Source organism: Panicum virgatum, chromosome 3K (genome assembly GCF_016808335.1).
Source record: "Panicum virgatum strain AP13 chromosome 3K, P.virgatum_v5, whole genome shotgun sequence".
Lineage (NCBI taxonomy): Eukaryota > Viridiplantae > Streptophyta > Magnoliopsida > Poales > Poaceae > Panicum > Panicum virgatum.
This window is the reverse complement of record NC_053138.1, coordinates 8,097,267-8,117,297: the sequence shown is the minus strand read 5'-3', so window position 1 is coordinate 8,117,297 and position 20,031 is coordinate 8,097,267. Positions and strand designations below refer to the sequence as shown.

General features: G+C 50.3%; 4 protein-coding genes across 9 annotated transcripts; 2 read left to right on the top strand and 2 right to left on the bottom strand.

The window, feature by feature from the left end:
- Positions 1-200: 200 nt before the first annotated feature.
- LOC120701188 (ABC transporter G family member 16-like) lies at positions 201-2,467 on the bottom strand. The gene has a single exon (XM_039985327.1). It carries the CDS (start codon positions 2,414-2,416, stop codon positions 287-289), a length of 2,130 nt encoding a protein of 709 aa, XP_039841261.1. The 5' UTR covers positions 2,417-2,467; the 3' UTR covers positions 201-286.
- A 931-nt stretch (positions 2,468-3,398) lies between these two features.
- Positions 3,399-10,390, bottom strand: LOC120697285 (serine/arginine-rich splicing factor RS2Z33-like). Of its 3 annotated transcripts, none has more exons than XM_039980447.1 (7): positions 10,227-10,390; positions 6,037-6,148; positions 4,938-4,977; positions 4,694-4,789; positions 4,376-4,572; positions 4,179-4,262; positions 3,399-4,086 (listed from the first exon to the last, which is right to left on the bottom strand). In XM_039980447.1, exons 2-7 carry the CDS (start codon positions 6,141-6,143, stop codon positions 3,663-3,665), a joined length of 948 nt encoding a protein of 315 aa, XP_039836381.1. In that variant the 5' UTR covers positions 6,144-6,148; positions 10,227-10,390; the 3' UTR covers positions 3,399-3,662. The 3 variants fall into 3 exon arrangements, with proteins under 3 accessions (XP_039836381.1, XP_039836382.1, XP_039836384.1); XM_039980448.1 differs by having other exon boundaries at positions 6,037-6,145; positions 10,227-10,387; XM_039980450.1 differs by lacking the exon at positions 10,227-10,390 and adding an exon at positions 7,907-7,925 and having other exon boundaries at positions 3,417-4,086.
- A 1,001-nt stretch (positions 10,391-11,391) lies between these two features.
- Positions 11,392-15,391, top strand: LOC120697283 (serine/arginine-rich splicing factor RS2Z33-like). Of its 4 annotated transcripts, none has more exons than XR_005684412.1 (7): positions 11,392-12,002; positions 12,811-12,919; positions 13,534-13,753; positions 13,921-14,016; positions 14,141-14,337; positions 14,451-14,546; positions 14,670-15,320. XR_005684412.1 is itself a non-coding variant. In XM_039980444.1 (7 exons), exons 2-7 carry the CDS (start codon positions 12,813-12,815, stop codon positions 15,124-15,126), a joined length of 993 nt encoding a protein of 330 aa, XP_039836378.1. In that variant the 5' UTR covers positions 11,392-12,002; positions 12,811-12,812; the 3' UTR covers positions 15,127-15,391. The 4 variants fall into 4 exon arrangements, 3 of the variants coding, with proteins under 3 accessions (XP_039836378.1, XP_039836380.1, XP_039836379.1); XM_039980444.1 differs by having other exon boundaries at positions 13,714-13,753; positions 14,670-15,391; XM_039980445.1 differs by having other exon boundaries at positions 11,847-12,002; positions 12,808-12,919; positions 13,714-13,753; positions 14,670-15,391.
- An 806-nt stretch (positions 15,392-16,197) lies between these two features.
- Positions 16,198-18,524, top strand: LOC120697282 (ABC transporter G family member 16-like). Its single transcript, XM_039980443.1, has one exon. The coding sequence runs from the start codon at positions 16,315-16,317 to the stop codon at positions 18,403-18,405; it is 2,091 nt and encodes a 696-aa protein (XP_039836377.1). The 5' UTR covers positions 16,198-16,314; the 3' UTR covers positions 18,406-18,524.
- Positions 18,525-20,031: the final 1,507 nt, after the last annotated feature.

The window sequence follows — 20,031 nt, the reverse complement described above, 5'->3', positions numbered from 1 at the left end:
TACTGGATAAGAATATTTAATTGGTTGAAGAAAGTGTGAGATAGATAATTATTAGATATCTCTAAAAGTAAGCGTCTGTTTTCAGCCTAACTGATCCAAGGATTAAAAAAAAGACCCACAATACCCCTTTTTACATGAAACCTGACGGCAACATGCAGCCAATCTAACCGTTGCAACCGGTGATTGATGGATACCACAAATATCAATCAACATGTCTAGACACACCCATATTATTATTTCTTAAAAATAAAAAGCTGGACATATAAAGATATGATTATCAGCACAATCATTTGCGCTTGTTCTTGCTGCCAATGAGCAAGACCACATAAAAGAGTGCCCTGAAGACGAACCCCCATGCTACGGTGACCATAAGGCACTTCCACCTGCCTATGTCCGTGACGGCCTGCTGCGCCAGCACGTCAGCGCCGGTGGTGACGCAGGTGCTAGCCGTCATGTTGGATCCCAACGTATTGCCGATGGCGTCCAACACCTTGAGCTTCATGGCCTCCGGGAGGTGCCCAATCGGGCTGCCATCGAACATCTCGATGCCGCGTGAGAAGCAGCGCGACGCGTCCCTGAACTCGTTGTGGAGCACCGCCTGGTAGGGGTACTTGACCAACGAGAGATAATGGAACCACATCCAATAGTCGGGGATGCGGTCCGAGGTGATGAAGAAGCCGGAGAACAGGAGGAAGTAGGCCAGGATGGCCACGACCACCGTGTACCCTAGCATGACATGCGGCACCACCGCGGAGAGGAACGTGACGAAGCCGCTGCCCGCCCAGAAGGATGCCAGGATGATCAGCACGAAGAAGAGGAACGACGACGCGCCGCCGGCGAGCCCCACCGCCCAGAAGGTGATGAGCGCGAAGGCGACGGATAGGAGCACAAGCGGCGGGAAGGCGACGACGGCGTTGGCGAGCACGTAGGAGATGCGGCGGTAGGCGTTGTGCGCCGTCTCGCGGAGGTAGATGTGGCGCTCTTGCACGAACACCGGCAGCGCGTCGGCGCACACGTAGAACATGGTCGACATGGCCATGGCGAAGAAGCCCAGCCGCTCCTGCACGCCCTTGGGCGTGTCGTCCAGGCGCCAGAATATGGTGGCAAGGATGAAACCGGTCACCATGATCGTTCCCAGCCGCATGGCGAAGAGCTCCGGCATGCGCGCCGTATTGGTGAAGGACCGCTTGATCAGAACCCACACCTCCGTCCACGGCGGGTTCGCGAACGTCGGCACCGTCCCGCTCAACGCGCTCCCCGAACCGCTCCCGGCGACCAGCTTCCCCCGAGACACGCTCTCGGCGATGGCGAGCTCCAGAGCCATGGTGCTCGTAAGCTTGACTATGGTCTTCATCGTCCTGTTCGCATTGAATTCGGCGAGCGCGGCGGCGCCGTCGGGCTGGCGCTCGAACTCTCGGATGGTGTCGAGCGCGAACTCGGCGGGGTTCTCGTTGTCGGGGATGGGCACGCCGAACTCGGCGAAGAAGGGCTTGAGGCCGGCGGGCGTGCCGGCGTACACGGTGCGTCCGCGCGAGAGCAGGAGCAGGCGGTCGAGGATGCCCAGAATGCGCGCGCTGGGCTGGTGGATGGTCATGATGACCACGCTGCCGCTCTGCGCGATGCGGCGGAGCACCTGCACCACCATGAAGGCGCTGGCTGAGTCCAGCCCGGAGGTGGGCTCATCGAGGAACAGCAGGATGGGGTCGTGGATGATGTCCGTCCCGATGGACACGCGGCGGCGCTCGCCGCCGGACACCCCGCGGTGGCCCTCGTCGCCGATGATGGTGTCCGCGGCCCGGGACAGGCCGAGCTGGTCGATGAGCGCGTCCACGCGCGCGCGCTTCTTGTCCTGCGACAGCGCGCGCGGGAGGCGGAACTCGGCGGCGAAGCGCAGCGTCTCGCGGACCGTCAGCATCGGGTACATCAGGTCGTCCTGCATGACGTGGGCGGAGATGGCTCGGAACCGGCGGCCCTGGAGCAGCTCCCCGTTGAGCGTGACGCTCCCGCGGAGGCTCTCGCGCTCGATCCGCCCCGCCAGCGCGTCCAGCAGCGTGGACTTGCCGGAGCCGCTGGCGCCCATGACGGCGAGCAGCTCGCCCGCGCGCGCCTCGCCTGAGACGCCGTCGAGCAGCGTCTTGGCGCGCCCGGACCCCGACGTTCGCGGCGGGGGCGCGTCCGCGGACGCCACCAGGCGGCTGTTGGCGCGGGGAGCCAGGCAGCAGCCCGCCTTGTTGACGCTGTACGAGAGGTCGGCGAAGCTGAGCACGTAGGGGACGGGCGCGAGCGGCGTCTTCGTCGCCTCGCCATCGGCGGCGTCGATGTCGATCACCGTGTGCCCGGAGGCCGCCATGCCTGCTGTATCCGCTGCGTCACGAGCGCTCGAGCCTCGTTGCAGGAACCAGGCGAGGGTGGGCATGGTGCTTCCTGGCTTGGATGTACCTTGGATGTTTGGTTGTGTGAATAGCGTCCGTGGGCTCGTTTACTTGTTATAGAGAGGGGCGTAGTGGGCAGTGCGAGCCCGAGTCGTGCTCTGCTCCGACTCGGGTCGGCTGCGGACGGAGTACATGCTCGAGTTCGGTGTAGGAGTCCGTCCGGCTAGTAGCTGCTAGCTGGGTTGGTCCCTCCGCTGAAGCTAGCTAGGAGAGATCATGTCGAAGAACTCAGGCCCTGTTTAGATCTTTATAGGTTTTTGCAAAAAAGCCGTAAACACATTAAAGTGAAACGGAATCTTGCTAATTTGAAGTACTAAATGAAATTTATTTACAAAACTTTTTGTATGGATGGGCTGTAAATCGCGAGACGATTCTAATGAGCCTACTTAATCCATGATTTGCAACAGCGATGCTACAGTAACCATCCGCTAATTATTGATTAAACATGGATTAATTAGCATCATTAGATTCGTCTCGCGATTTACAACCCATCTATGCAAAAAGTTTTGCAAATAGACTTCATTTAGTACTTCAAATGCCCTCTTTACATCTTTACACAATTTTGCAAAATGAACTAAACACCCCCTCAAGAACACATTTATTCCCAACTGTTCGTGGTATGATTGAGCCAGCGCAAGAACCGATCGGTAGCTTTTTAATTACGCATTGAACTCTACATGCAAGAGACCACATCTGGAAAACAATGAACTCGTTAATTAAGCATTAAATTAGGAGCCGGCAATGTAAGCGGAAGCTAGTATGTGCATTCAGAGAGGGTTACCGGAAAGGAAAATATAATGCGTGGAAGCTTTGCATATGTGCGTACCTGCCACATGATCAAGGACAAGTTATTCAATCCAGAAAAGCGCAGCCATAATGTGCAGTGCGTGCACGATATCAGTCACAGCGGAGGATAATGTGCAGTGATGCTGCCCAAATGGACCATTGCATGGACGGCAAGCTCTCTTCACTTCAACTGCAATATATGGCTGCCACGAGGGCAAATTATATGGCAAATATCCAAATTTAGCGGTCTAAGAAGTTCAAATATCAACGTTACAAAGCAGGGATAGCCCGAGGGCAACAGATCCTTACAAAAGTTTCTAGCTCACAAAAGCATAAGCCGTCGAGAAAATGGGTGGCAAATACAGTTCTTTCTGTCTTAAAGCTGAAAATGTAACTATTACAACTGAATCGGCACACTGCATCTCAAACTGGGATGCAAGGTTTTCAGGGGGACTGGCTTCCTCTTGGTGAACCACGGCCGCCATCATCATCACCAGCGTTGCCTTTGGGACTAGGGCTCCGGTCATCTCTAGGGCTCGGGCTGCGCCCATTGGCTGCAGGGCTACGGTAGCCATCAGATGGGCTACGGCTCCTGCTCCTGCTCCTGCTGTTCTCCCTCCTCACAGGGCTGTCACCACGGTCTGAGCCATTGCGTTCACCATTGTCCTTTGGTGGCGGGCTCACCTGATCCCTTGAGCTGGGACTCCTTGGGCTCCTACTGCCATTAGGTGTGGGGCTGCGCTCCTTTTCCTTTGCACTTGGTGAAGCAGAACGCCTGGGGCTCCTGCTGTAGCTAAGACTCCTTGATCTCCTCTCATCACGGTCTCGGCGTCCACCCCTGGGAGATCCAGATGGGGATCTAGAACGGCTGGATGTAATACAAGGACCCGTTAGAAAAGGACGGATGGCAAAAACATGAATAGCTCAGAAAAATAATCCATAGGGGTTTCATCAGCATACCTATAGCTCCGGCTTCTGCTGTAGCTCCGGCTGCGCCCCCGTCCACGGCGTGGAGATGGTGACTGTGAATAACTTCTCTCGCGCCTGAAATATGTTTAGAAAGCAGACTCTTGAGTAAAAACATACTACAATAATAAGCAGCAATTGAAGTGCCTGACAGCAGTGGAATGGAGCTGAAGAATGTTATCAATGAACACCTCAGATTCCTTGGACTGTTCTGGCAATTTCTTTCTATGTGGCCCCTTTCTCCACAACGGTAGCATTTGTTCTTCCAGTCACCAGCCTTGCAATCCCTTGCCCAGTGACCATCAATTCCACAGTTAAAACAGCGACCTGTCCCTGGCGGAGGCCCTCTTCCCATGTACTCGCGTGAGCTGCCAGAACCACGAGGAACCTGCAGTCACAAATGTTTGAAAGACCACGCGTTCAATATCAAAGCACATGCTCATTAAATCAGAAGCTTGAAAAAAAATATTGCGATCATTCAGAAATCGGATAACTAGCCAGCAACTTACCCCTTTAGCAAACTCAACGATAATGCGGCTGCCATCAACTTCCCTGCCATCTAGGTTGTATTGTGCATCATCAGCATCACGAGGATCGCTGAATTCCTGTTTAGCAAAGAGAAGAGGCACACAAAAAAAAAGAGATGCCACATGTGAAAAGTAACTTTTTTACAATTCCCATAGCATGTGTGAAGCAACACTAAGAAAAGGTGAATTATTCAGAATCAAAATGGGGGCAGTAAAATTCACGTACAATAAATGCATAGTCGCGCTTCAACTCCACTTCTCGTATTCTGTGCAAATGGTTGCCACAAACAATAAGCCGTCATGAGTCAAGTACTCAAATGCATCATCAAGTCGCAACTTCCACTACAACAGTCAATAAGACTACACCAAGGGCGCCCTTCACCAAAGTCCTCCACAAATATTGGAACAATGGCCACCAATTCCACCAAGGGCACCCTTCCACCACAGACCTCCCAGGTGTAAAAAACCGAAAAACCTTCAACAAGATCATTCAAGTCAAACACACAAGGCCAGGAGGTCAAACATCTACTCTGCTTGCTGAAATAACAGAGAATACCAAACAAAAAAGTGGCTTGTATAGCCTCATCCACAAACCGCTGAGAATGCTCCTAGTATCACTGAACCCTCATCATCTATATTAACAAGTATAGGAAGGACCCCTCACTTATTAGCGTAGTCTAAGTTCTAGACACCAGAGAATAGGGCTCAGCAGATGTAGATGAATTCTTTGACTAGAGTCTCAATAGAAGTAAGGAGTAGCTGCAGCACTGGTTTATGCATAATAGCTAGGTAAGAAAGCACGGTATTCGGGGGTATGTAACTAGAACTAATAGAAGAGATGGGATAGCAGATATTCACCATGGATAGGAATAGCTAATCTAATACGCAAGCACCGGTCAATTAGAAGCAGAAGCATCTGCTCTGCTGCCAGGAAAGGAATAGGGAAGTGTTCAGTTCTTTTGACTCGGCCTTTCATGGCAGCAGAGCTAGAACCCTTAATAAAATAACTACCTAGTAATCCCAAAACAACTCCCCTAGTGAGGGGAGGTAGGAGGGGTGACCCTAGCGTCAAAGCAGGGATTTATATTAAGAAAAGCCCCGTTGAGGGGGTTTGGGCCACCTGCATCCCCATGTCAGGAGGATTATAGCCGCAGTTTAAGAGATGATAGCTTGGTGTATACCACATTTAACCAGGCTAACTTATTACAACATGTCAACATCAAATGCTCCTGTTAAGCTCTAGAACAGAAATGGTGTTTTGCCCTCATAATAACAAGTAACACACTCTGGACTTCCCAAGAACTCTTTGTGAATATGTTTCTTACCTTCCATATTTGCTGAAAAGATATTCCAGGTCACGGGTACGAGTGCGGGAGGATAGTCTGCCAACATACAAGCGTGTGTTCCCATAACGATCATCATAGCGAGGCATGTCTACTGAACACATGAAAATCTTCAATCAGTCATTTCATAAAAAATCTAGCTAAAGTACACATGATAGTATGAACTCTATAGTTGAGACTTGAGAGAAGCACACTGAGTACAAACAACGATAACATCAAAACCTAAAAATAATATCACATACTAACTAGAAAATTCTCCTCGGTCTCAATTTACACAACTCGATGGCAATTGGAAAATCACAGCAATTGCAGCATCTAGCATCACAAGCTTCAGTTAGGAATTGTGCTACAAACTTAACTGTGGTACTCAGTTCTAATCACTAATCAGAAGACCCACCTGAGATAAATCATTTGTGATCTGTGAACACTGAACTGACCACTCTACGATTGATGCTAGCAAACAACAGCCCGTGGATTGGCGGTTTGACGACCTTTTATTTAAATATAAATGTCAAGCTGCAACTATTCCTAATTCCAGAGGAAGTAAAACTAAGATCCGCGCTATAAATCCTTCACCGTATAACCGACGAAAACAGCTTGACCCAGCAAAATCAAAGAGCAAGTTGCCCCACCCGCAAAACACAGATTTTGCAGACAAAAAAAAACTTATTGATTGAAAACAATAAATACAACTAGATCTGACCGAGAACTAACAAATCCCCTAAACAACATGGAGAACCCCTAGATAGTAAATTGATAGCCCACTCCGCACAGCAAGTCCAACGTAATACAAATAAACAGATCTGCAGCAAAAAAAAAACTTTTGGATTCAAGGGCTCGCAGCAGAGCAGAGAATCTGCAGAACACCATGAAAAAACGGTCGCAGCAGAGCAGATAATCTGCAGAGCACAAAGCAACCGACTGCAGCGCGCCTGAGTGAGGAGAAAGAGAGAAGCAGTTGCCGCGGCGGAGGGTTACCTTTTTTTTTTGAAAGTACGTATCTGTATTTCTAGTTAAGGGCAATGTACATGACGACGTACGCATACAGACATATACACAAAAGATACAAAGACAGCTGTATCAACCATACTACACGAAGGACCCTAAGAAAGAAGAAATTACACCCAGGTCCCTAGATCCTTCACAAACCACCCGGAGACGACTCCCACGCCGGCCGCCGCTACCGCTGCCGCCGAGGAAGACGAGCTCCACCGCGAGCTGCAGAGGCCCCTTCGCGCCATGGCTTTTGTTGGAGTCGCAGTAGAAAAAGCCATCAGCTGTCGCCCGTCGACTGGAACCTCGCCCCAACCCCTGCAGCCCCTGGATCTGCCGTCGCCGTCGACGACCCTCGCCGCCGTGGAAAGACCGAGGCAAATCCAACCACCAAGCATCCACACTACCAGCAGCTTGCTCTGCAGCCTTTCACAAAAGCCTCTAACCTCCGCCGCCCACCGGAGACGAAGAAGAACCGAGGCCGGACTCCTGTACAGGCGCTCCACGCCGGGAGCACCTCCTCCACGGGCTCGCCGATGGCGTCGGAGTGGAACACCACCAGGGCGAGGGTGAGACCGGGAGGACTTATTCCATAGCAGCGCCGCCGCCGCCGCCATCGCCTCACCGGCGGCGCAAGGACACGAGCTCCTAGATCTACTAGGACCACTACAACATACATCGACCAGCGAAGGCACCGAGGTCCCCCACCTCCGGACGGCCCGCATACACAGGCCATCGGTGGCAGAAGGGACCAAAGGCCCCGCCAGCGACGACCGCGCCGCCCTTTCTCTCCTCCCCCAACAGTAACTAGACGAGAGGATTCGAAAGAGAGAGGGGACAGGGGATAGTGGAGGGTTACCTGGATCTGGATCGAGTCGCCTCCGGCGGCGGCGTGGAGGGGGCAGGAGAGAGGGTGGTGCAGCGGCGCGAGTGGGACAGGAGAGGGGTTGGGGAACGGATATGGTCTGGTGAGGGGGACCGGATATGCAACTTGGGCCAGGCTTTTTCCATTCCGGCCCATGGGCCCAAGCCTCTCCAGCTAGAGAAGTCAACGGCAGCACGCACCTCAAAAGGACTTTTTATGAAATTTAATTTTCTTTGGGAATGCTCTTATTAGAGGCCGGAAGAAGACAGTACTAAAATATTGGTAACATGCTGGACAATTTGGCATGCAAGAAGGAAAGCTATACATGAAGGAAATTTTCAGAGCCCTTTGGCAACTATTATGATCGTCAATCGAATTATCAATGATTTTCAAGTGGCCAATGGAATTTATTATAAGAAAGGCAAAAAAACAGTACCAGAACACAAGAGTTGGCAGATGGATTCCGCCAGAAAGAGGGTCGCACAAGCTGAAAGTTGATGCGTCTCTTAGTCGAACAAGGGCCAAAGGAGCCGTTGGTGTGCCAAAATGGTCAGGAGAGCTTTGTAGCAGTTAGTGTGTTGGCATGTCCACCGGTAAATGATGCCGAAACTGTAGAAGCAATTGCATGTGCCGAAGCTCTTGCCCTTGCTGAAGATTGTGGTATACGCAAGGTAAAAGTGGCTTCAGATTGCCTCAACGTGATCAAGAATATCATGGAGAATTCGAGATGCTCCTATATGATGATCCTTAGAGACATTCAAGAAAGAGCAAAAACTTTTGATTACGTGCAGTTTGCACACAAAGGTAGGGATGCTAACATGGAGGCTCATAATTTAGCTAAGGTAGCTTGTACTTTTAAGGATGGTCGGCATGTATGGTTTACTTCACCTCTTGAATTTCTGGATGTAAACATTGCTATCAATGATGTATAAATCCCTATCTTCCTCTCAAAGAAAAATAGAGGCCGGATGTAAAAGCATTTTTCTTCTTATTAATAAATCCAACCTGTCCAAAAATAATGCTTACTGGAGCGGCAAGTTAGTGAACATTAGAATATCTGGAGAACTGCTTAAAAAAAATATAGCTTGAAGAGTGTGGTTTACTCTAGAATGATATTTTTCTTTCCATATTATAGAATAAAATTATCCTAACCTCTCAAACGACCAAGTATGTATATAACTATTTATTATTACAACTATTTCAACGGCACTAATGAAAAAGTTTAGTATGGGAACGTTAAACGCAATCAAAAGTTTCAAGACGGCTGATAAACTGTCACTCATTACTTGCAGAGATGTGAATCATTGTTGCGTACAACTCTTGTTACTATGCATTAACCACATGTTTAACAAACTAAGTTAGTGGCATTGGTGTTGTTAGTTACTAGTGTTTAGTGTCCCCTCTGTTTTGCTGCTTTTCGACTTATTCTGGTTTATTTTAGTTTATTTTCTTTTACGGAACAATATTGATTCACCAAAATCAGACCAGTCGAGGGAATATAAAGTATTAACCTAGAAGAAGAAGAAGAACTAAAGGTGCTCACATGATTCAATTAGTTTATTAGTAGCAGAGATGCGGATGTTGCGGTAGTTTTGCGGGCACACAAGGAGGGATAGAGTCCGGAACGAAGTTATTCGGGATAGGGTCGGGGTGGCACCAATTGAGGAGAAACTTACATAGCATCGGCTGAGATGGTTTGGACATGTCCAATGAAGGCCTCCTGAGGCGCCGGTGCGTAATGGGGTTCTTGAGCGGGTCGATAATGTAAAGAGGGGTAGAGGTAGACCTAAACTGATGTGGGATGAGTCGGTTAAGAGAGATCTTAAGGATTGGAATATCTCTAAAAAGATAGCTTTGGATAGTAGCGCTTGGAGACTAGCTATCAATGTGCCTGAACCTTGAACTTATTTCTTTCGGGTTTCATCTCTAGCCTACCCCAACTTGCTTGGGAAAAAAGGCTATGTTGTTGTTGTAGTTGGACATTGACTAATAAGGTGCATGTAATAAGAAATTCAATATCGTGTCTGCTAGGGACTGCGCAACTCGTAAGGACTAAATCGGGCCCAGAAAATTCTCAGATCCCCGCATCAAACTGAACGCGGGGCAGGGGGGGTTTGAGTCCAACCTTGAATTGCTCATGGAAATTAAACCCTGGTGAGCCCGCGACCGCCACCACGCAGCGCAGCAAACCAAACAATTAACGTGACGCCCCTCGCGGAAGATTACGAACGACGCGACCCGCCGGAGAAAGCTAGCGCGCGCGCGCTCAACGATATAAGAACACGAGGGAAGGAAGCGACGGAAGGATGGATACCTGGATCTGGACGGAGCCGGCGGCGACGGCGAGAAGGGGTCGCGGAAGGGAAGGGATATGGTGGCGTTGGTGCGTCTCGGACCGGGCGGTGGGAAGGATCTGGAGCCTTGCCTTGGAGAAGCCGGGGGGCGGTGGAACCCTAGTGGATGGTACGGGCGTAGCGGGCCGGAAAAGCTTGCGACTTGCGAGAGTCGGTTCCCTTCCGAGCGAATTCCGTCCGACTTACAGGTGGGCCATGTGGTCCGAATAGGACACGATATTTCCCCCGAAAACGTTTGCCGCGGCCCAATTTGGGCCGGCTAAGACCGCCAAATCCCTTTTTACCTCTTTTGCGGTTTTTGTGCAGCCGGCAGGCGTTTTTAGGCTCTGCACGAATTTCGAACCAACTTTACCACCACAGTACTACTCCCTCCTTCCCCGTTTATAAGGCATGGTGGAACATGACACGGTCTTCTAAACAACACTTTGACCATTTATTTATCATATATTATATCACTTTTGATTATAAACTTATAATCATTGTAAAATATATTTGATTATGAATCCAATCATATGAAATTTGCATTATAAAAATAAAAATTTAATAGTCAAATTATTGGTCAAAGATGACAAGGTTTGAATCTTGATATACGTGTATGCCTTATAAACAGGGAAGGAGGGAGTAATTCTATAAAAATATGAGCTTGCGGTTCTCGAACTTAGAGCATTTCAAAGAGTGTCATTTTCTTTAAATTTGGAATGATGTTTTTCTTCTTTTTTTTCAATTTCCTTCTTTTGGTCTTAATTCTTTTTCTATAGTTCTATGGACTCCCTAGTATGGGTGGGCAGATTACCCGAAATTCGAATCAGAAAAATCCGAGCCCGAACCCAAAAAAATCCGAACGCTAATTCGGGTTTCAACCTACAGTATCCGAAATTATTACGGGTAATTCGGATTTCAAGCCACGGTACTCGAACTACTCCAAAAAATCTGAAATTATAGAAGTCATACATAAATGCTAAAGTTATTGTAATTATAGCCCAACTACAACAAGTCAATTACCATTTGTCTTCACGGCCCACCAAGCCAAGCACTCACCTGTGATCCTTATCCCCTCCGACCTGCATTCACCTCTCGTGGAAGGCTAGGAAAATATCTTGCCTCTCTCTCTCGATCTCTCCCCTCTCTTAGATCTCTCTCCCTCTCTCTCTAGTCTCCACATTTCTCTCGACCGGAGTCACAGAAGGAAAAAGGGCCAGCCGGGGAGGAGTGGTTGGACAACGCATGTTGGTCTCCCTCGACGGCAAGTGCGTGCTCCACGTTCGGCAGCTGCGTTCGACGCCTGCAAGTTCCACGGCAGCAACGGCGGGCGGCGGCGTCCAAGTTGGGAACTCCACAACTAGTTTTCCCCCGCATGTTCCAGCTCCGCGGATGTCTTGACGCACGCGCAGATATGTTCGCAATAAACGCTAGATCCAAGCTCCATCGTGTTTCTCGGGTATTTCAGAAATTCCCGAACTCGAACCCGAAATGTCGGGTACCCAAATCGTCAGAAATTATTTTTTCATGATAAATTTCGGGTTTGAATTTTAAAAATCCGAATTTTTCAAAACTCGAAAAACCCGACCCGAAATTTTCGGGTTAGGCCATCCACTAGGGTTCCACCGCCCCCCGGCTTCTGCAAGGCAAGGCTCCAGATCCTTCCCACCGCCCGGTCCGAGACGCACCAACGCCACCATATCCCTTCCCTTCCGCGACCCCTTCTCGCCGTCGCCGCCGGCTCCGTCCAGATCCAGGTATCCATCCTTCCGCCGCTTCCTTCCCTCGTGTTCTTATATCGGTGCGCGCGCGCTAGCTTTCTCCGGCGGGTCGCGTTGTTCGTAATCTTCCGCGAGGGGCGTCACGTTAATTGTTCGGTTTGCTGCGCTGCGTGGTGGCGGTCGCGGGCTCACCAGGGTTTAATTTCCATGAGCAATTCAAGGTTGGACTCAAACCCCCCCTGCCCCGCGTTCAGTTTGATGCGGGGATCTGAGAATTTTCTGGGCCCGATTTAGTCCTCACGAGTTGCGCAGTGTTTTGTTGGGGGATTTGGCTGCTTTGGTCGGAGAACGCTGTGGGGAATCGGAGGCAACAGCGCCTTGCAACTAAATCACAAGGCGAGCACAGGGGTGATACAGTTGAGCCCCGATCTCCTAGCGCAAGCTACTGTTCACAGATTAGCTTCTGTACGGTGGCTGTTATATATTATTAATGAGCAAGACGAAACCATTTTGGTTTATGTCTGATATGATATGACGGAACCATTTTGGTTTATATCTGATATGACGGGAGCGAGCTCTAACTTTTAACTACTGCTGCGCCCGCTTCATTATCAGTCCCCTTGAGATGTGAGGTGCTGCAACTGCTGCTATGTATGCACTGCCATCGAATTATACAAGGGGACAGTGATAATCGACTAGTCTAGTGCCTAGCATTCAGAGGGTTCTGATGGAGTTGTCTGCAGTCTGTACTGCCGCCCGTCGCGTTAATGTTGTTTATGTTCAGTGTAGCTTTATGCAATACATTTTTGACGAAATATCTGATGGTGTTTCATGTGGTTAGCAGATATGCCTCGCTATGATGATCGCTATGGAGGAACGCGCTTGTATGTTGGCAGATTGGCCTCCCGTACTCGTTCCCGCGACCTAGAATATCTGTTCAGCAGATATGGAAGGTAAGAACACTATGTTAATTAGGGGTTCTCCAAGAGTGTTCAGAAGTAAAATAATTTTGCAATTTGGTACCCTTGTAAAAAAAATTATGTTAATATTGTGATGAGTGTCAACTCCAGTTTTATGGGCTTTGATTCATATACTAATTTCTGTGGAACATATTAATCTGTAATCCATTACAATTGGTGGAGGTGACGGGTTAACAGACAGTTTTTTTTTTTTGATAACAGACAGTTTGTAGCAGGTGTCGGGTTAACAGATACTTTTAGTCCTTTCAAGCTAGTTTTTATTTTTTTATGGAATACACTCCATCTGTGATTTGCTAAACTGTGATTGTCGTGAACTGGTGGAGATGCTAGTCGTCTAGTACATAGAATAGATTAGTAAGTTTTTTTTTTTGGGGGGGGGGGGGGTGGGGGGGTGTTCTTTCCAAACCTTTTCATAGGCAGTTTTAACAGGTGTCAGGTTCAGAGATACTACTGAGTCTCTTCAGGTTACTTGTGGGTGGCTCTTTCCAAACATGTTGTCTTTGGTAGTTTCTGTTACTTCATTAAGCATAACGTCAAAGTTTGACACCCGAGGAATTGTGTGTTTGACTTGAATGATCTTGTTGAAGGTTTTTCGGTTTTTACCGGGAGGTCTGTGGTGGAAGGGTGCCCTTGATGGACTTGGTGACCATGGTGAAGGGCGCCCTTGGTGTGATAATGTTGACTGTTTTAGTCGAAGTTCCAAGTTGGTGATGCATTTGAGTACTTGACTCATGACGGCTTACTCTTTGTGGCAACCCTTTGCGCAGAATACGAGAAGTGGAGTTGAAGTGCGACTATGCATTCATTGTATGTGAATTTTACCTCCCTCAGTTCAATTCTGGAACAATTTATATAATGTTAACATTAACTTCTCGTTTCTTGGGAAATACATATATTTATTTATTTATTTATTTATTTATTTACAATGCATGGCACCTTTCTGTCTTGTTCTGTTTTGCCAAATTGTCAAACAGGAGTTCAGTGATCCTCGTGATGCTGATGATGCGCGATACAACCTAGATGGCAGGGATGTTGATGGGAGTCGCATTATTGTTGAGTTTGCTAAAGGCGTAAGTTGCCCCTTCAGTTACATGCTTTCTGAATTTAGTGTTTATAATTTTTATCTGCCATTTTTATGCAACTAGAATTAACATGTTTATTTTGATTTTGAATTTTGTTACGATATGCTTGCAGGTTCCACGCGGACCAGGTGGCTCACGTGAATCCATGGGAAGAGGCCCTCCCCCGGGAACAGGTCGTTGTTTCAACTGTGGAATTGATGGTCACTGGGCGAGAGACTGTAAGGCTGGTGACTGGAAAAATAAATGCTACCGATGTGGAGAAAGGGGACATATAGAAAGAAATTGCCAGAACAGCCCTAGGAGTATCAGGTTGCTAACATTATTCTTCTCGAACCTAATGTATCTTGTATTGAATTGCTAAACCTTATCCTCATCCTTCATGATTTTACTTGAAACGCTCTTGATGAATATGCATATTTCAGGCGTGAGAGAAGCTACTCACGGTCCCCATCTCCACGCCATGGACGGGGCCGCAGTCGGAGCTACAGCAGAAGTCGGAGCCGGAGCCGTAGCTATAGGTATGACTAAAAAGCCGTGTGGATGTTTTTTTAGCCGTTTGTTTTTATTGGCTGTAGTCTTTCTGGTATTCTTCTTTTTTTGTCACGCGGCTTGTTTTAACATTCCTTTTTTATTATCCTCAGCCGCTCAAGATCCCTATCTGGATCTCCTAGGGGAGGCCGCCGTGACCGTGGTGAGAGGAGATCAAGGAGCCTTAGCTACAGCAGGAGCCCCATGCGATCTGCCTCCCCTCCTGCAAAGGAGCACAGCCGTACACCTGATGGAAGCAGGAGCCCAAGGAGTCACAGTCCCCGGGGTCAGGTGAGCCCACCGCCAAAGGATAACGGTGAGCGCAATGGCTCAGACCGTGGTGATAGCCCTGGAGGGATGGAGAAGGAGAACAGCAGGAGTAGAAGCCGGAGCCCATCTGATGGCAACCGCAGCCCTGCGGCCAATGGGCGTAGCCCAAGTCCTAGGGATGACCGTAGCCCAAGCCCTACTAGGGGTGACCACAGTCCAAGTCCCAAGGGCAATGGTAACAATGATGATGATCATGATGATGACCGGCAGGCTTCACCCACAGGAAGCAAGTCCCCCTGAAAACCTCGCAGCCTAGTTTGTGGTGCTTAGTTACATAATGAGCAGACTTTGTGGTAGCAGCTATATTATGAGTTTTAAAGACATGATAAGTATATTTTGCTCCTTTTTGAAAGGACTTTCTTGTGTAAGGATTTGTTGCCCACCGGCTGTAGTTTGAGTGTATCGGAGATAATTGAACACTTTAGCCTTGTTGATATGCTGCCTGACGAGCGGCCAATCCTCGTTTCAGCCTGAACCCTCCAGGTTTGGGGAACTGAACAGTTAAGCCAACCCTGTCCTATGACTCCTAAGTTAACTGACACGGAGTGATGGTGCGCGGGAAGAGTTGTTGCGCGACTGCTGTTGCCTCGCGATCGTTGGCCGAGTCTTGTCCTTGCTAGGTACGGTTACGTTTTGCAGTTACGAGCGGGTGAGCGCGTTGGGGCCGTGATCGTCCTGGATGATGCAGCTCTGGTCACATGCCCCGGTGGACTCGCGGCAACGGGTACACCAACGACCAGTTTCATGTGCTGCTCCCGAAAGACCGACTGACAAATCTTACAGCAGCAGGAGATGCCAGACCCAGTTAAGAAAGAGAAAAAGGTGGTGTCATTACGGTGAGTGTCATTAAGGGAGAGAAAAAAAGGTTCCACTGGCTCTAGTACATTTTTTTGTCTTTGAGTCCTAAACCAGGTCCTTGCTATGGTTTCGTTACGGTGAAAACAGGTAAAGCCGAAGCCGTATCAAATGAACCCTAAACGAGGAACGGAGAGGCCCATAACTTCCATCACATGCCGTTGTCACATCCTCGTACATGCAAAATACAAGACGAATTGTAACACAGACACGAAGACGAGCAAACTTACACACACCACACAAATTTTTGGGCAGAGTGCGTACGAGGATGCAATTCGCCAATTCCTCGACGCCAAGAAATACCCGGATTCCTCCTCTCTGGGAAGCGGAACCTGGCCGAGACGAATCGTGATCGAAAAAGAAAGAGCCGAGAAGGGGAAGGGGAGCCTGCCCCTGGAGCCCAACTCGAGCTCGCCCTCTCCACCGCACCTCCTCCTATAAAGCGAGCGAGCCCACGCCACGGCCTCCCAGCCCAAACCACTTGCCCGCCGATCCGTGCTCCCCGCATCGGCACGCCAGCGCCAAGACCGTGCGCCGGCTGACGCGACTGCACACACGCACACGCACGCACCAATGGCCACCTCCGGCCACGCCGTGGTCGACATCGACGAGGCCGGCGGCGACAGCGGCGGCGGCCAGGCCATGCGGCCGCCGCTCCCGCCGGTCCCGTACGCGCTCAACTTCGCCGACCTGTCGTACAGCGTCAAGAATGGCGGCGGGCTGGGCTGCCTCCCGTCTCGGCCCAGCAACCACCTCGCGTCCGCGGACGCGCCGCCGGCCGGCTCGTCCGGGAACACCAAGACGCTGCTCGACGGCATCTCCGGGGAGGCGCGGGAGGGGGAGCTGTTCGCCGTCATGGGCGCCAGCGGCTCCGGCAAGTCCACGCTCGTGGACGCGCTGGCGGGGCGGATCGCGCGGGAGAGCCTCCGGGGGACCGTCACGCTCAACGGGGAGCCGCTCCACGGCCGTCGCCTCCGCGCCATCGCCGCCTACGTCATGCAGGACGACCTGCTGTACCCGATGCTGACGGTCCGCGAGACGCTGCTCTTCGCCGCCGAGTTCCGCCTCCCGCGCGCGCTGCCCCAGGACAGGAAGCGCGCGCGCGTGGACGCGCTCATCGACCAGCTCGGCCTGTCCCGGGCAGCGGACACCATCATCGGCGACGAGGGCCACCGCGGGGTGTCCGGTGGCGAGCGTCGCCGCGTGTCCATCGGGACGGATATCATCCACGACCCGATCCTGCTGTTCCTCGACGAGCCCACCTCCGGGCTGGACTCGGCCAGCGCCTTCATGGTGGTGCAGGTGCTCCGCCGTATCGCGCAGAGCGGCAGCGTGGTCATCATGACCATCCACCAGCCCAGCGCGCGCATCCTGGGCATCCTCGACCACCTGCTCCTGCTCTCGCGCGGACGCACCGTGTACGCCGGCACGCCCGCCGGCCTCAAGCCCTTCTTCGCCGAGTTCGGCGTGCCCATCCCCGACAACGAGAACCCCGCCGAGTTCGCGCTCGACACCATCCGAGAGTTCGAGCGCCAGCCCGACGGCGCCGTCGCGCTTGCCGACTTCAACATCAAGTGGCAGAACACTTCAGCAGTGGATAAGGACAGCAAGCTCCTGAGCACGACGATGCCCCTGGAGCTCGCCATCGCCGAGAGCGTGTCCCGGGGCAAGCTGGTCGCCGGGAGCGGATCTGGGAGCGCGGTGAGCGGGTCGGTGCCGACGTTCGCGAACCCGCCGTGGACGGAGGTGTGGGTGCTAATCAAGCGGTCCTTCACCAACACGGGGCGCATGCCGGAGCTCTTCGCCATGAGGCTGGGAACGATCATGGTGACGGGGTTCATCCTTGCCACCATCTTCTGGCGCCTGGACGACACGCCCAAGGGCGTGCAGGAGCGGCTGGGCTTCTTCGCCATGGCCATGTCGACCATGTTCTACGTGTGCGCCGACGCGCTGCCGGTGTTCGTGCAGGAGCGCCACATCTACCTCCGCGAGACGGCGCACAACGCCTACCGCCGCATCTCCTACGTGCTCGCCAACGCCGTCGTCGCCTTCCCGCCGCTCGTGCTCCTCTCCTTCGCCTTCGCGCTCATCACCTTCTGGGCGGTGGGGCTCGCCGGCGGCGCCTCGTCGTTCCTCTTCTTCGTCCTGATCATCCTGGCCTCTTTCTGGGCGGGCAGCGGCTTCGTCACGTTCCTCTCCGCGGTGGTGCCGCACGTCATGCTAGGGTACACGGTGGTCGTGGCCATCCTAGCCTACTTCCTCCTCTTCTCCGGCTTCTTCATCAACCGCGACCGCATCCCTGACTACTGGATCTGGTTCCACTACTTGTCGCTGGTCAAGTACCCGTACCAGGCGGTGCTCCAGAACGAGTTCAGGGACGTGTCGCGCTGCTTCTCCCGCGGCATCGAGATGTTCGACGGGACACCCGTGGGGCACTTGTCCGAGGCTGTGAAGCTCAAGGTGCTGGACGCCATCAGCAGGACACTCGGGTCGAACATGACGGCCAGCACCTGCGTAACCACCGGCGCCGACGTGCTGGCGCAGCAGGCCGTCACGGACATAGGCAAGTGGAAGTGCCTTCTGGTCACCGTGGCGTGGGGGTTTTTGTTCAGGGCACTCTTCTACGTGGTGTTGCTCGTTGGCAGCAAGAACAAGAGAAAATAAGCCCATGTGCTTAGTTATTTTGTGATTGTGCTGATAAAGGAAATGTATAGCTCGATGTGTGCTACTTTTTATTTTTATAAGAAATAATATATGCTTCATTTTTTAACATTATAGCCTAATGATGCAATGCTTGGAGTAAAAACTTTTAACAGTAGTTTTGCAGCAGTAATTATTTTAATTTGTAGTATGTGGTGTGCATCAATGAATCTGTTTGGTTCTTGGCAGATGTCTTTTCAGATGGAGAGAGGCTTTGTTTCTTGTGTCTCAACATTCCCAAATATGAGTGGCATGCCATCAAGCGGTGGCATGTTTTAACAGAAGATCAGCAATAGCACCCATACAACTCATAGTATGCTTTTTTATGGGTTTGCTTACACTTACAGTATGTGACGCCAACTAATATTTTGTTCCACATTTATAAAATGAACACTATATGAATGCGGAGCTAGACTGAGAAACAACAAGATAATGATTTCTATAATGTCATAAATAAAGGCATGATGAAGTTGTATAACTGAAATTTAGCATAATTCAACATTCTGAAGTTTTTAAAAAGAAACTGCAGTACCGTATCATCCTTGGCCCCTTTTTTTCCCAACAAAGACCTTTCCTAATTTGATCAAAATAAAGTGCTACGGTTTTCAAGTTGGACTGCTTGGCAAGAAGTTGGTTTCTTCTTCTATACCAAGGGAGAAGATATGATGACACAACCAGTCAGCAGAGAATGAAAATGTTGCTTCGTATATGTATTTCCTTAAGTTGGATATATACTTTTTTTAATTAGAAAAGATTTGTTGCTTTGATATTTTCTTTAACTGGAGCGGTTAAGTAGGTGTACTACTGACCTACTGTAGGTTAATAATCTGGTAAAAGTAAGATGTTTGCTCAATCTGGAGTGACACTTGTAAACAACCGCTAAAGTAAATTTAACGTGTGCAGCACAGAAAGAGAAAGGTCGCACCATACATGTTTCTTATTTGTTTGTTCCTGTCTTGTGTTTGCTTATGGTCGGTAGGTTGATTGTACGGTCAGAATGAAATATCTGTCTGAATGCCTTATTTGGTCCATATAAATGGTGAATGGTCAGTTCCTTGCGTTCTTCTGATGGTTCCTTGCGTTTACAGTGTACAGCTGCCAACGCTGGAATATCCTGAGAAACTTGTGTTCTCAGACACTTGCTCTATTTCAGGAACTGTTTGTAGCAGCCTTGTTAACTTTGTCAAAGAAAAAACTTTCGCCAACCTACACCTAGCTTAGAAAATAAACATCAAACATGGCACCAATTCGATAAGTGCCGGCTGAATTTTATCCCTTTTTTTTAGCCAATACAGTGAAAGCTGAAAAGCTGTTGCTGCTCCATTTGTGGTGAGTCATGCGGCAACTGCCGTACGTATCTCTCTCGTTCACGACATGTACCTGAGATCTGTGGTCAAATACCTGTCTTGAAAGGAACACTCCAAAGACTAGTGGTTTAAGGACAACAAATCACAAAAAGGAGTCATGGGTAGTCCATCTCCTCCCCCTCCACCACCCCCTCCTGCTCCGCGTGGCGGCCGCTCTGGATCCAGATCCACCCCGGAACCTCGCCGACAGCTCAACCCTGATGCGGCCCCATTCTCACCCTCC

Excerpts from the sequence above, each read along its gene's own strand:
- LOC120701188 (XM_039985327.1), bottom strand. The coding sequence starts at position 2,416 with ATGCCCACCCTCGCCTGGTTCCTGCAACGAGGCTCGAGCGCTCGTGAC.
- LOC120697285 (XM_039980447.1), bottom strand. The coding sequence starts at position 6,143 with ATGCCTCGCTATGATGATCGTTATGGGAACACACGCTTGTATGTTGGC. Across the intron at positions 4,263-4,375 it reads AACAGTCCAAGGAATCTGAG|GCGCGAGAGAAGTTATTCAC; the intron begins GTGTTCATTGAT and ends AACATATTTCAG. Across the intron at positions 4,087-4,178 it reads AGCAGAAGCCGGAGCTATAG|CCGTTCTAGATCCCCATCTG; the intron begins GTATGCTGATGA and ends TATTACATCCAG.
- LOC120697283 (XM_039980444.1), top strand. The coding sequence starts at position 12,813 with ATGCCTCGCTATGATGATCGCTATGGAGGAACGCGCTTGTATGTTGGC. Across the intron at positions 14,017-14,140 it reads TTGTTGAGTTTGCTAAAGGC|GTTCCACGCGGACCAGGTGG; the intron begins GTAAGTTGCCCC and ends ATATGCTTGCAG. Across the intron at positions 14,338-14,450 it reads AACAGCCCTAGGAGTATCAG|GCGTGAGAGAAGCTACTCAC; the intron begins GTTGCTAACATT and ends TGCATATTTCAG.
- LOC120697282 (XM_039980443.1), top strand. The coding sequence starts at position 16,315 with ATGGCCACCTCCGGCCACGCCGTGGTCGACATCGACGAGGCCGGCGGC.